The following is a 14,422-nucleotide window of genomic DNA, read 5'->3' as shown; positions in this document are numbered from 1 at the left end:
GTCAGAGTTCCTCAAGACACACCAAACAATTTTCTTGTAAAAAAAATAGTGCAATCAAAATAATTTTCTTTTGTTTTTTATTGTTTTGTTAATTTCTTATGTATTTTATTGTTTTTTCGATCTTTTGTTTTCTATTGTTTTTTGCCAAAATTTGTTGGAGGCACTTTTTCAAGCTTATCTACATTAGAATTGATTTATTTCAAATGTTAAAAGTTGAAATAATCTAATTTATATCAATTAAACAAAAAAACACAGTTTGCATTGGATTTGCACACGAAATCATGAATTTGAGCGGTTTTCGGGTTGACATGCATATGTAAAACATTGCATAACTTCAGAACGGTGTACCCGGACGTCGCAAATTTGGTCTCAAAATATGCGGGAGACTTCAATGAAAAAAGTCATGAAACGACGCGGCAAAATTTTCGCGCGTTGCGGAATCGTGGCGCGAAACGTCGAGGGGGGGGTCAATTTGACCCCCCCCCCCAGTTAGAATAGGGTTAAAGATAGAAATAATTTTAGAGGAGTATCGTTAATAAGATTAAATAGCATGGGTATGTTTTGTGTGTGTGTGTGTGTGTGTGTTTGTGTGTGCGTGTGCTTTAACAAACATGTACACATTGTCACATTAGAATGTGATTCTCTGTGTCTAGTAATCACTGTTGTGTGTTGTTGTTGCTGTTTATATATCAATCACAGCCATTTCCTGGCAACAATGTCTTGCGTACACTGTTTTCCTGTCCAGTCCTGCTACGTTTCCATGCAACACAAGGGGGATATGAACATTCTACAAGATAGTAACCACAGCCCTTTATGATTCCATCATTAACTTCGCGCAATGTGTACTGACAGTTTAAATGATTTGCTACTTACGGTCACCCAAGCCACTTTCTTTGTCAGACATGCATCATTTAGCCAAGGTTGAAAAACAACTTAAAGGTTTTGAAAAACCCAAGCATATGCTATGTAAACCACCATGCAAACTCCTTCCTTAAAAAAAAACAAACTTAAATATTGTGTGAATGTGAAATGTTCAATAAGTTTGAAAAAAAGAAATAAAAACTTGAGAGCAATCTGTATCTGTTACTACATTTTAAATTTCAGTCGTGGGAAAGAGGACACTGTGAATGTATTAAAATGAGATTGCAGGCCTTCAAGAATCTGAATGGCCGGTAATAGTCGTCCAACCTCAGTTCAGGGTGATCGATTGTGTGTTTTCGTTCCAAACAGAGTGATTAATCATTCAAAAGGAGATTGGCTTGCTCATGTGGTGTTTATTGCCATGGCAATGTGATACCGATACAAATGAATATGTATGAGAACCCGTCTTTGTCAAACAGTTGAACAATGTAGTTTCCTGTTATCAAATCGAGCTTGCTGAGCACTCCATGAATGAATAGATGAATGGAAATGAGAATGGAAGCTATGTTTGAATGGCACGCCATCTCTCTTTACTCCAAAACAAAGTGTAGAATGAGTCGTTAGGTTTGTTTTCTTTTTTTTTGTGTGTGTTGCCATGTTTAAAGCCTGTGTTCATCTCCAAGGCAACCAGCAAAATAATAAAACATAGAGCTTGAGCAAACAACTTGAGGTGAAAGCAGGTTAGAGCTAAAAACAGAGAGAGAGCTAAGGACGTTCCAACTCTTTTCTTCCGGTATTCAGTGCCATCAGCCTGTTGGTGTTTTTTTTTCGTCTTCTTTTTTTTTTAACAAATGGAGGAAGAGTTTGGACATGTCGCGTCACATATTATGTATCACAACATTGCCCTTCTTTCATCCTTGCCATAAAGTAATTAGCATGCCGCGGACAAAAGCAGCTTTCATCGGCTGCTTTGATATACCAGACACCCGGCCGCCTCGTTTCTCTCGTTACTTGTCAGCTAACCTTCCGAGAGAGATGAGCCATATATGTTGTTGAGCGAGTTTCCATTTCACTACCCAGATTGCACAGGAGAGTAGGCGTAGATTGTAAATGCGACACACACACACACAATGGTAAGGAAAAATTGAGGCACAATTATAATAACAAAATAACAAAAAGATTCCCCCCCCCCCTCCATAAATGTGCTGGCAAATTGGGCAGGTGTGTGCACGTCATATTCTGCTCTGCCACCGCCATTAGGCAGGACAGGTGTTTCTCAGTGCGTGATGGAATCACAGCAAGTGACGCGCATTGGGGGCGGGGAGCGCTGCTTACCCCGCTCTCATTGATAGCCCCCATACATGAGGTGCTTGCGTCAGCCAGCCTTTGCCATAAGGAGTACCAGGCCAGCAGAAACACCTGACTCGATACATTGGCGTCATATTTTGATTAAACGAGGGTATTATTGCTTCGTCAGACAGGTGTGGCGAAGAAATTAAATTTTGCATCTTTTGACGTCACGTCATTGAGGGGAAAGAAAAAGTTACCCCAAAACAAGGTTGTTATATAATGGCAGAAAGAGAAAAAAATGTGCAGTCAGTTAGTTGGTTGTTTTTGCATTCATACCTCATAATGGCATCATTCATCTGTGCATTATATACACTGTAAACAGATATCTTTCAATTACGCACGTGCAAAATGCATTCATTATTCATCCAGTCACGTTATTAACACCATAAAACCTCTGTACATGTATGATACCATGTGTCCATGTACATTGCTTGGAAGTTAATTATGGAAAAAAAACAGAACAAAGGGGAATATTTTCATGGCTTGTGCAGTTACCATAATTTTCAAACAGAGAGCAGAATAGCTTATCAAAATATTCTTTTCTTACACAAATACAATATGTAAAGGGCGCATAACATGCACACATAAAGACCTTCCATATGCTAAAAAAACAAAGAAGATACCAAGTATCCAGAGACTCCAACCCAAACCATCTAAGTAAGGATTATTCTCCTGCAGAAACCCTTTAGCAAATGGGAGACTCTGATTTTGCAAACATACAAGTTCTGTAGGCACAACATCAATGTTTGTTGGTATAGCGCACATCACGAGCGTGACGCGCAACATCCCTTGAGGCCGGGGTCCAGGGCCCATTGAAGCTCCTAAGTATGGTGCACTCTGGTACTATCTTAGCCATAATTTTTAATACATTGTATATCATGATAAAAGTAATATAAAGCGGGAGAATACTGTATCTTAAGTGGGAGAAAGTACATCTTAATCGGGAGACGTGTAGCCAGGGCGGGAGAAATTCAAACTTGGGAGGGGGAGAGCATGAGACTTGAGAAAGTCACCTCAAAGCGAGAGATCTCCCACCCAAAGTGGGGTACAGTGTAGTTTGAGTCTCTGTGAAACTTGTGATAGTCAAACTTTAAATGTAGACTCCAATTCATCCTCAGGTAGATAGTCCTGGAAGTGTATTAACTCCTCTAGGTGAGAGTCAAAACCTTGATGTTGTATCCATGCAATTTACATGAGGCTTTTGTCTGTTATTGTCTCCAGTTTGGAGGATGAAACCTTGGATAGGCAAACCTTGTCAGCCTTTTATCATGAAACCATTGGAGAAGGCTCTTAGGGAAGACAAATAGCCCTGATATCTGGCTATTAAGGTCGCGACTCTTAATGAGCGCAGAGGGATGATGATACCTGTGTCCTCGTCTGTCGTGGCAGAATGGCTGGCTCCAGCCAATCAGCACCGAGCATTTTAATTTGTTCCCATCACAGTGTCCATTATCGTAATACGTATTTACAATGTTAAGTAATTCACTTTGTGTGAGCAATTGGCCTAGTTTGATGTGGAGGTGAAAGTTGGTAGTTTTTGACCAAAAAAAAAATGTTGAATTCATAGAGTTATATGTTCAATGTTTGAAGGTATAACAGTTGTTTTAAAGGATGCAGTCAGTCAAAGTAGAATTTTTTTTCTCCATTTTTTTCCACCATAATCCATTTGAGTGGTAAAAATGGTCTCCTTATTCTTTTCCCCTGTATTTTCTCCTTTTTGTTGTAGCTATTTAGACTTTCCCCAAGGTGTTTATATACCATCAGTATTGTTGAATTTCAGCAGTTGATACTGTTGAGCTGTGAGTGCAGTTAATACAGTACATTGATATATTTGCCATTAGCCTTTCAAAGATTTTTTTTTTTTTTTTTTTTAAACGGGATCACAGAATCACATTCAAATTATACACAATGCATCAATGTATTAAACATATGATAGTAAAAACGTAAATCACAATCATAGAATTTGTCTCATTGGTAAACTGCAAACTTTGCATTTAGTATCTGTGTATTGTTTCATTTTAGCTGCAATATTGGTGTCATAACTCTTCCTAATGTTTTCTTCATTTACAATGTCATTTCATGGTTGTGTTTGGGTACATGTATGTGCCGCAAAATGTGTTCACACTGGTAGTTGTGTGCGTGTGTGAGAGTGTATTTGCGTCGATTGAATGAATCGAGTTTGGGACTGTGAATTGTAGCAAGCAGGCTCTGTGTGTGTGTATGTGTGTCTGTGTGTGTTTGTACATGGTTTTAATACCCCTCCCTCACGTCTCCTTTCTGCCCTGTAGGTGCAGGGAAGACGTATACCATGCTGGGTACGGACCACGAACCTGGCATCATGGCGAGGGCACTCAACGATCTCTTTACGGAGATGGAGTCCAAGAAAGAGGAGAAGATCTTCAATGTCACCATGTCCTACCTAGAGGTATGTGATGCCACACTTTAATGTATTTCATCTTTTTGTTTGTTTATGGTGTGAATATGTGACCCGCTACAACAAAATGATCCTAAAGTCGGGCGAGGTCGATTATTTGAAAATTGCATGACACAATTCCCTAATCTTCTGCTTTAAATTGATATATAACACATCTTATAAAAATAATCGGATGCGGAGATATCGATGTTTAAAAGAGAGCATGTCAAGACGTCTGGGAAATCACAGTTTCGAGAAAAGCGCCCTAAAAGTTCTCCTTGCGACGCAATCACGATCACGGGACACGCAGTCAGTATTCACCTCCGGACAATAGAAGGTAAGCCCTAGCAACCCCCGAAATGCTCAGTCAAACACAGCGTCGGCGGTCTCCTCACCGACCAATCAGTGACCAGGATGCCAGGAGAAGCGGCTGGGCCGGCTGGGCATAGCGAACCCCGCCAGCACGCACCAGTCAACTGGGCAGTGTGCGAGCTTCACGCTTCGGTTAGCGGCAAGCGGCAAACTGACCAATGAGATCACGCTGGTCGTTGTTAGGGGCGGAGCCTTTGTGTGGCGCTCAATCCAAATGTTCAAACCAGTTTCTGCTTCGTTGAAACGCCAAAAAACATGGCCCAGAAAAACGCTATTATTTGGTCTTTCCTTTCATCATTTTGCTTCAAAATTTCGACAGATGATAGAAGACATGTCAGACTCTAATGATATGTCAAATTCAGAAAATCGTAAGTTTTGACCAATTTTGATGCTCTAACTTCAAACTCGATTTTCATGGCTTCGACCGTGCGCGACTTTAGGACCATTTTGTTGTAGCGGGTCACATATGGTCTTTCTCTTGTTTGTAGGCCATTTCACATCAGCCTGATTGAAATCGAAGCTCAAGATGTTTTCCCTTTCACAGATTAGTGGGCTAATTCATATTCCTGTTCACATTAGCCCACAGGGTATTGATCTGCAATTTTCTTGGAGCTATTCTGATAGTTGACACATAAGTTACTTTTTGTCACTTTACACATGCTAATTATGATTGGATTTGGTAATTCATGAGGTACCATTCCTCATTCACAAAATACCATGGTATTTGTGGTCTAAAAGTACACCTCTCTCGGGGTGATCACTGAGTATGCGCATATCTCCTACAGTGTGAAGGAAGTGTGTTGGGTCACTTGAAGAATATACCACTGTATGATCGGTGGTATCTCTTGATACAATTCACACTCAAATCTGGGATGTATATTCATGCCAACTTTGGATTATCTCCATAAATACCTTGGTATTTTGCGATATGTTTCATGATGTATTTGCAGTTGTAGTACAAATCACTGTCCAAAATATTTCATCGTATTCAGTATGAACCCACCTAATCTTTCATTGTCCTTCATCTTACAAACTTATTCCCTTCCAGATCTACAATGAGATGATCAGAGATCTGCTGAATCCATCAACGGGGTTCCTCGATCTCAGGGAGGATGCCTCAGGGAACGTGCAAGTGGCTGGCATCAAGCAGATATCCACCACTTCAACAACAGAGGTCAGTGTTCAAGCTTAAATAGTTGAAATAACTTCTCAGTCTCCATAGAGGGATGAAGGCTGGAAAAAAATGTTTACTTTGAAACTACAGGGCAAATGTTCTAATATGTATTACTTTTGTTGCTTAATGTATGTTTGTATTTGCATGTAATGATGATTTTTTTGATAAAAAAATTCTGAATCCATTGTTTTGTGTAAAGTAATATTGCTCTAGAAACCCTAGAAGACTCAATAATATCTCACAGCTGAAGATGACCAACATATGTTATATTATTTAATATGTGAAAGAGAAGGATACAAAGAAAAAATGGGATAATATGCAGATATACTGTAAAACATGATATTTTCGCGGCGTGAAATTTTTTGCGAGTTGCAGCCTACAGCCTTTTTTGCAGCATGAAACTTTCGCGAGTTGCCTCTAACATTCAATGCATACAGTGTAGACAAGAACTTTTGCGTGCATTTTAATTTCACAAATCTTGCCTCTCGCGAAATTCGTGAAATTGAAATGCACGTGAACATTCCTTGTTTTACAGTATGACTTTATTCTACAGAGCAATAGAAACTAATATAATGGACGAAAGTGTTCATTTTTCTTTTTCCGTCACACTCTTCAGAGGCCGTTCTAGTCAACCAACAATTTTGGATAAACTGTGAAGAAGTAAACACAGAACAAGAAAGTGTTCACAACAACAAAGTCCATCACTTTTATTAATTTTTTCTCCCACTTTGATATCTTCCATAGATCATGAACCTCCTGATGCAAGGCAACAAGGAGCGGACCCAGGAGCCGACGGCCGCCAACAAGACCTCCTCCCGCTCCCATGCCGTTCTCCAGGTGACCATTAGGGAGAGGAGCCGAGTGCGGGGTACCATGCAGGCCATCCGCATCGGCAAGCTCTTCATGATTGACCTCGCTGGCTCAGAGAGGGCGTCCCAGACAAAGGTAAGACTGGATTTTTTTTTTTTCATTCTCATGTCTGACTTTCTGTCTCATTGTAGAAGTTTGTCTTCTTCTTTGTCTCTAGAAATATTTTACCCCACCCTTGGAGAAACAACATTCATATCCGTAATGGCTGGAATAATAAGTATCTAGTCAGTCAACAACAAGTCAACAAATTAAGGAAAGATACCACATATCGTTGAGTGGCAACACTGCATATAATTCTCTGGGGTAACCTTTGTTTGTTTTGAGACATTGGATAAATTTTGCTTCTAGGAAGCTCCTATGTGTGGATTGTTTGACAGCAGCAACCATAGACGCTTCCAGTGAATAGCATGAGATGTTGTTTTCTTTAAAAGAAAAAAATGAGAAACATACTGAAGAAAAATGATATTTAACTTATCTTTTAATTTATTTCATTCTGCTGGTAGATAGTTTATCATTAGGTGTTAATAGTTAAAATTTTCACGTGGGGATATGCTTCTGTCTCTTGGAGTGTACCAGGTGTGAAATTCAAATTAATGAGGAATAGATAATTATATACAAATCATTGAGGAATACAATGTATATGTGAATATGAATTATTTTTTAGATTTGTGTGTGCTAGTTGTATTAACACCACAAACGTTTTGAGTTTGATCTTGCAAGTACACACCAATAGTGACCGTTCCCTGTCGACTACCTTTCCGCCTGCACAGAATCGTGGTAAGCGCATGATAGAGGGCGCTCACATCAACCGCTCCCTCCTTGCTCTCGGGAACTGCATCAACGCCCTGTGCCTTGGAGGCAAGTACGTCAACTACCGCGACAGCAAGCTGACGCGGCTCCTAAAGGACTCCCTCGGGGGGAACTGCCGCACCGTGATGATTGCCAACATTAGTCCCGCAGACTACCTTTTTGAGGAGTCGAAGAATACACTGCTGTATGCTGACAGAGCCAAGAAGATCAAACTCAAGGTAGGTTTGGGGTTAAAGCCCTTTGCTGAATATACTGAATTGAGCTTAATCAAACCTGCGATGGATTATGAATATTGTGCTGATACTTTCTTGTCAATATTGCTTGCAGTTAGATCTTGTTGGTTTTTGTTGTTGTTGTTGTTGTTTTTTTCATTTTGCGAGCAGATATTAGAGAGTCTGTTTTCTCCTAGGAGAAGCAGTAAACTGCATTTATAAATCAGTCCACTCATGGCCAAACACCATGAATCATCCTATAAGTGGGCTACAGCAGTTGTAGACAAAAAAAAAAAAAAAAAAAAAAACACACAAAAAAAAATATGAACTGATAATTTATAAAAACTTCAGGGCCATTAGAATTTACTGAGGTGTGTATATCATTGTATATTTGTAGATTTGATGTTATTTTGAAAATTTTATAGTATCAGTTTTTTTTTGTGTGACCTTCTTATCCAATGACAGGTGAAACCCAACCAGATGAATGTGAACTACCACATCGCCCAGTATACCAACATCATCACAGAGCTGAAACAAGAGATAGAGAGACTGAAGGGAAAGATTGCTGAGCACCAGAAGAGTGATCGACAGACGGAGAGCATGCACTGTGAGTTTGCAGGATGTGGCCCTACATTTGTTAAATATTTCAGCTTAGGGTGATGATGTTAAGGTGATAGGTGTATCGTATTCTACAGTGAACTGCACCTCATTTTTCTTTTTCTTTTTTTTGAATGGAGAAATGAAAATGTGTTTTTGAATTTGTGTTATTTCTTGTCGTTCGATGAATCTCAAACAATTTCTGTGAGATGCAATTCTTGTGCCTCTCAGGTTGAAGTTTTGTAGAGGACGTGTCATGTGCACAGACGAGCTGTGTAATTGTAAAATTCCTCAATAAGAATTACTGCTGCCAGAATCAGATTTCTTGACTTCAACCTGTTACCACACTGATTGCTAAAATTGTGAGTTACAGTTGTTGCAACTTATGTTATTGGGATATAATTCCAGATCATGAATCTGAAATCAGCAACTGCTTGCCGCAAGAATTTATGCCATGTACTACTAAGAAGAATGTATTCACGTCTGAGATGCCCCACAGTGTGATGTTTTGTTGCAACTAAAGGCAATTTCCCGTTCACTGACATGAGTCATTTGGTTGTGACCTTGTCTTACAGCCGGTTTGGGTCAGCTGTCCAGCCAGCACAGCCGGGAGGAGATGGACAACCTCCGGCACCAGCTCATCACCAACTTCCAGGCCCAGATGGGCATCCGCCAGAGACTGATGGACGTGGAGCAGGAGACGTGGGAGCTCTCCATGGACGCCGAGCGCTACCAGGCCATCGTCGCCGAGTGAGTTGACCCATCTTTTGACCTCTGACTTTCGTTATTCGACTGATTCCCTTGTGGCAATTCCCTTCCCTCTTCCTGTCCGAGATGTGGAGATGTTGGTCACAGCTTCATGGAGAAATTCCATCAATAGCACATTATTTCCCCATACTGTAAAAGTGGAAATTTTTGCGGTGTTGAAATTTTCACGCATTTCGCGCAACCAGAAACTAGCGCGAAAATAAAAACACGCGAATATTTTTGCTTGCCATACGTTCTTGTGCGTGATGTCTTGATTCCGCGGAATTAAAAACACGCGAAAATCTTCTGACCCGGCCTAGCGCAAAAAATTAGTCGTGCGAAAATATCCACTTTTACAGTACATAGCAATTGATTTTTGTTTCCTCCCCTCTTTGTGAGCTTTGAGTATTGCAACCCACACCTTACCATAATTCTAATTGTAATTATTTGGTTCATGATGAATACCGATAGTTGTATATGTACTCTTGGTATTGTATGATTATCTGAGTGCATTATGTCATTGGAAGCTGTTATTACCTTTTACCTGGTCTAACTGTGTAATATGCATCCCAATGTTGACCCTTTTCCTTCCCCAAAATAGAAGAAAGTGTACTAAATGAACACAATGAGAACAAAAGACATTTCAGAAAAAGTCAACTGAGTATGGGGAAAAAAACAAATCAGTATTATGAAGAGATTGTCAGATAATCAAGACCTACCACATTGTAAATTGAAAGAAGTCTTGTCAATTTACATAATCCTTTTTTTTCACAATATTACCATGTATTTTTCCCTCTTCCTTCCTAGCTTTGAGCAAGAGAAGATAAGGCAGCATGCTAGGGATAAAGCTCACATCCTGAGTAATACCAGTCTGGATAACAGGGAAAAAGGTATGTACAGAGGGACTGCTTCTCAATCACAGCTTAACACTCTGGCTCTTGATTCACACTTTGAATCTAGTCCACGAATCTTGAAAATTTTGACTGTGTGAATGTATGTGATACATCGCATGCTAAGGCAGGCATCAAATAATGAAGGCATGATGATACGTACCGTATACACGTGCAAGGTACGCCTACTTTGTGCTTATTTTAATCCATGGGCTAAATCTAAACCATGGATTTCATTTGAATTACTTTTTGAGTTTGGGCCTCTGATTTCAAAAGTAGATTTACTTCAGTTCTTTGAATTTGATTGTTATAACCGCAATAAGTAGCAAATTGGGAGTGTGCTATTAGGAATGTGTAAACAGTATGTGTAATGAATCACATTTGACTGTGCATAAGAATACAAATGGCCAAAAATTTTAATTTGTACTCTAATTACTACATATTCTGTATTTTACATTATACATTGCACACACACACACACGAACATGCGGTAAAATACATTAAAAGAAATGCTTTGTCTTATGCCATGTTCAGGGACATACTAACAATGCTCTTCTGTCTTTTATCAAAATCTATCAGAGCGGGCCTTGGAAAAGGACCTGGAGGCGGACATTAGCGGCTTTGAGTCACCAGAGCCAGAGGAGATTGTGACGGCTCGGGACAGCTTGACCACGGCCGTGCTGGCCAGCAAGAAGAAGGACTCTGAACGGAAGAAGCTGGAGAAGCAACTGGAGAATGTCCGTCAGGCAGCAACAAGCCTGGAAGAGGTGCGGAAAAGAGTGCCAAATTGTCTCTGTTTTTGGTTGCTGTTAGTCCAAGTGTGGAGGGAATTGATTACCACATACTTGTTGGAATAGGTTCAGAGCGTAGGATTAAAAACAAAGCCTTAGCGATTTAAATTTTCAACCAACCTTTTTTTTTTTTTAATTGGGAAAGGGAGGACCCAGGTCAGAGAAATGAATTAGTGACTTCATTAAACTGATTGATTTATTTCACTCATGATTTCAAAAGTAATTGGGGTTGCAGTGCAAGTAGGGATTCTTTAAAAATTCAACAAACTTATTGACCTCAAATCAGCATGATTCTTTGTTAGGTTTGTTTTGTATGTGTGTTACTATGTTTGTGTATATTGTGGTTTGTAAGTGTAATAAATGAGGTTTAAATATACTGAATTAAAGTTTACATTCACTACCTCTGTCACTCTTTATCTCCACTTTTTTCCACTTTGTTGCCATGGTTACAGGTCTTGCCAAAGAAGATCACCAGTGAGGAGCAGAGAGAACTCCTGGAGATGCTATGCAAAGTGCATGAGCTTGAGATTGAGAGTATCCTTTTTCTATCTCTTGTCATTTAGAGATTACAATATTCTGGGCGTACACAGGTTTGTGTGGGATGAACTTTGTCATTCATTAATAATTGTTTGTTGTATTGCATAGAGGCATGCTCCCTGTAGCTCACAGATGTCATTTCAAGCCACAGACATGATACTACTATTTAATATATAGTCATGCTGAGCTCCCATCAGTCAAACTCTTTATTTAAAAGAAAGATTAAAAAAAAGAGAACAAGACTTGCTATTATATGTCTTGCTGTTTAGGCCCACGGGTAGTTGATCAATGTGGTTAGCATTCTGTAGAGTACAATCTGTAGTAGAAATTTGGTGTAACCATGGGGGACTTGCATGTGAGGCATTTTTGCCAAAATTATGCAAATAGAAACAAAGAAACAACGAACAGGAAATACAAGCCATTGTCATTTTACTGTGATATTTTTGTGTGAGGGAAAATATTGGTCCTTCATTAACCATAAGAAATTGTAAATGGTGCTATGTGTCTCTAATGGAATCAATGGGCAGACATTATGGTTCTTTGATTGAATTGATATTCATTTGCTGCCTACTGCGGTACATTCGTAAACCACAACTATGTAGGCCTGCTAAATAGTTTTTCCCATCAGCAAATATGTGCACCAATGCATGATACGGTATGACTCCTTTGCAAAGATCAGGAAGTGGGCTGAAAGAATTCTGTAGATGTTTTAAAGTCTTCTCCGCTTGCAAGAGCCTGTTGTGGGAGGGTTTACAGAAGCGATATGAGGATTAGCAAACATCTTATAATTGACAACCTTTACAATACAATGCCTCCCTTAGAAACAGTCCCTCTGATTTATGATTTTCATCAAGATCTCGGGGATCAAGTTAACTTTGCTTACTCTTTTGGCAGAGTTCTACTTTTCCTTGACCCACTCCGTCTCCCAGACACTGAACTCAAGTCCAGGGCTCTCATGGACAGACACATGTGTGAACAGAAGGAGGGTATCATCGTCCGCTATGAGAAGCACAAGCAGGTCTGTGACCAGATCATCAGCGAGCAGCGCAAGATTATTTCAGGTGAGGGCTCCCTCTACATACAATTGTCCTACCTCATGGAGGGGGTGATAAATCAGTCAAACTTCTTTTCCAACAGGTGTGCATTGGGGATTGCTTCCAAGGACAGATTTTGATCTTTCATTTGCAACATTGCTCTGTAGTCCTCTTGTTCGCAAGTCTCTTATAGAGATTGCCAGAGAGTCATTACATGCCCCCTGGTGTACATAGATGGCTATTGCAGCAAGACTCATGTACTGTCAATAATCACAGGACTCCTTGTACAAATGAAAGAACACAGGGCATCTGATAATGTGATAAGATTTAAACAGCAGGACAAGGGAGAAGTTGAACGGAATCTTTGCTAAAGAATGCAAGCTCTCACATTTTTACCTTGTGTCTTCCTGTATGTGCTCACACATGTCAACACTTCTGTAGCTTCATTTCATGTGATGCAAATTGCAAATATTTTGTGAAGTGTGTTCAACTGAATTTCATTTCCATCAACAAAAATACATTTTATCTTACAGGCCTATTTATCAAAATAAGGTGCGTAAATATATCAAAATTTATGTCACATTTTTTGCATATTTTCATTTTCTGCTATTAAGTGCAAGGCCTTTTTCGATTCAAAACTTCTAGCATTTGCTGAAAACAATGACTGCAACTAATAAAGTTTGAGAACTAAACAATCAGCAGCAGAGAGCATACAGGCATGTGATTCTTTTTGTTGTGTTTGCAATGATGAAAAGTTACATTTATGGATGATCATTATAAAATCAGGCTAAGAAACCATCATGTCAAGTTCCAGGTATTCTGAAATTAAAGGTTCCTCGCAGATAGGTTCCACGACATTTGCTCCTGCAACAATTGCTCCCATGAGAAATGGGAGCAATTGTTGCAATGGGAGCAATTGTTGCATGCTAAGCCAAACATAAAACCTATTCACAAACATAATTCTAACCCTAAGCCTATTCCTCACATCATACCTAATCTAAAACCCTGTTACCACCCTAACCCTAAGTCCTTTGAGAAAATATGAACGGAACAATTGTCACAGGAACATGTTGTGTCACCAGCAGATGATTTCATATATGTGTTGTGAATTATCAGATGAAACTAAGCTATTTTGTTGCCATGGTGACAGACATGATCTTTACTGTGTTGTTATTTTTGTTGTTGTTGTTGTTGTGTAGAGCATGGTCTTCCCGTTTCCATGGAGCTGGATGAGCTGTATGACAAGTATGCCATGGGGGTCAATGAAGATCTCTATGAGGACATGAGGGCACACTCCTCTATGCATCACCACAATAACATGGAGGGACTCAAGGTGAGACACTCGTCTTATTAGACACATTTCTTTTTTCTTCTTCTTCGTCTTTTTCTTCAAAAATTACATACTCCTGTGATCGGCGTGGTGCACAGACAGTAATTGTCTTCATTAGCAGATTGATATGTGAGCTGTACAATATCCCTCACTTCTTTTTGCGTTGTTGTCTTAACCCTAACTAGGCCGGGCTATTTAGGTAGATCATAGAGCCGGGGGGGGGGGGCCTCCCAGGCCCCCCCTCCAGATCTCAGCCGTCGACCGCGCGATCGCGATGAAAATTGGCACACACATTGCCTGTGACGTAATCTAAAGTACCATGAAGTTAAATTTTAAAAAAAATTATCATTTATGCTAAATTATGCTAATTTATGCATAATGATGCATGAAATCAGACAATTTGGTATAAATCACTAAATAAAGCTCAAAATGGG

General features: G+C 39.7%; 1 protein-coding gene across 1 annotated transcript in view; it reads left to right on the top strand.

Annotated features, from left to right (window-relative positions):
- Positions 1-14,422, top strand: part of LOC140231467 (kinesin-like protein KIF19) — a 33,089-nt gene that overhangs the window by 13,083 nt on the left and 5,584 nt on the right. Inside the window, exons 3-13 of the mRNA XM_072311597.1 lie at positions 4,500-4,636; positions 6,045-6,170; positions 6,915-7,115; positions 7,811-8,068; positions 8,528-8,669; positions 9,235-9,409; positions 10,214-10,296; positions 10,876-11,063; positions 11,540-11,621; positions 12,554-12,685; positions 13,858-13,991. Of these exons, the coding sequence (XP_072167698.1) occupies positions 4,500-4,636; positions 6,045-6,170; positions 6,915-7,115; positions 7,811-8,068; positions 8,528-8,669; positions 9,235-9,409; positions 10,214-10,296; positions 10,876-11,063; positions 11,540-11,621; positions 12,554-12,685; positions 13,858-13,991 (1,658 nt within the window). The remainder of the gene's footprint in view (positions 1-4,499; positions 4,637-6,044; positions 6,171-6,914; positions 7,116-7,810; positions 8,069-8,527; positions 8,670-9,234; positions 9,410-10,213; positions 10,297-10,875; positions 11,064-11,539; positions 11,622-12,553; positions 12,686-13,857; positions 13,992-14,422) is intronic.

This window comes from Diadema setosum, chromosome 8, assembly GCF_964275005.1.
Source record: "Diadema setosum chromosome 8, eeDiaSeto1, whole genome shotgun sequence".
In the NCBI taxonomy this organism is placed as follows: domain Eukaryota; kingdom Metazoa; phylum Echinodermata; class Echinoidea; order Diadematoida; family Diadematidae; genus Diadema; species Diadema setosum.
The sequence above is the reverse complement of the archived record's forward strand: the minus strand, read 5'-3'. Positions and strand labels throughout refer to the sequence as shown.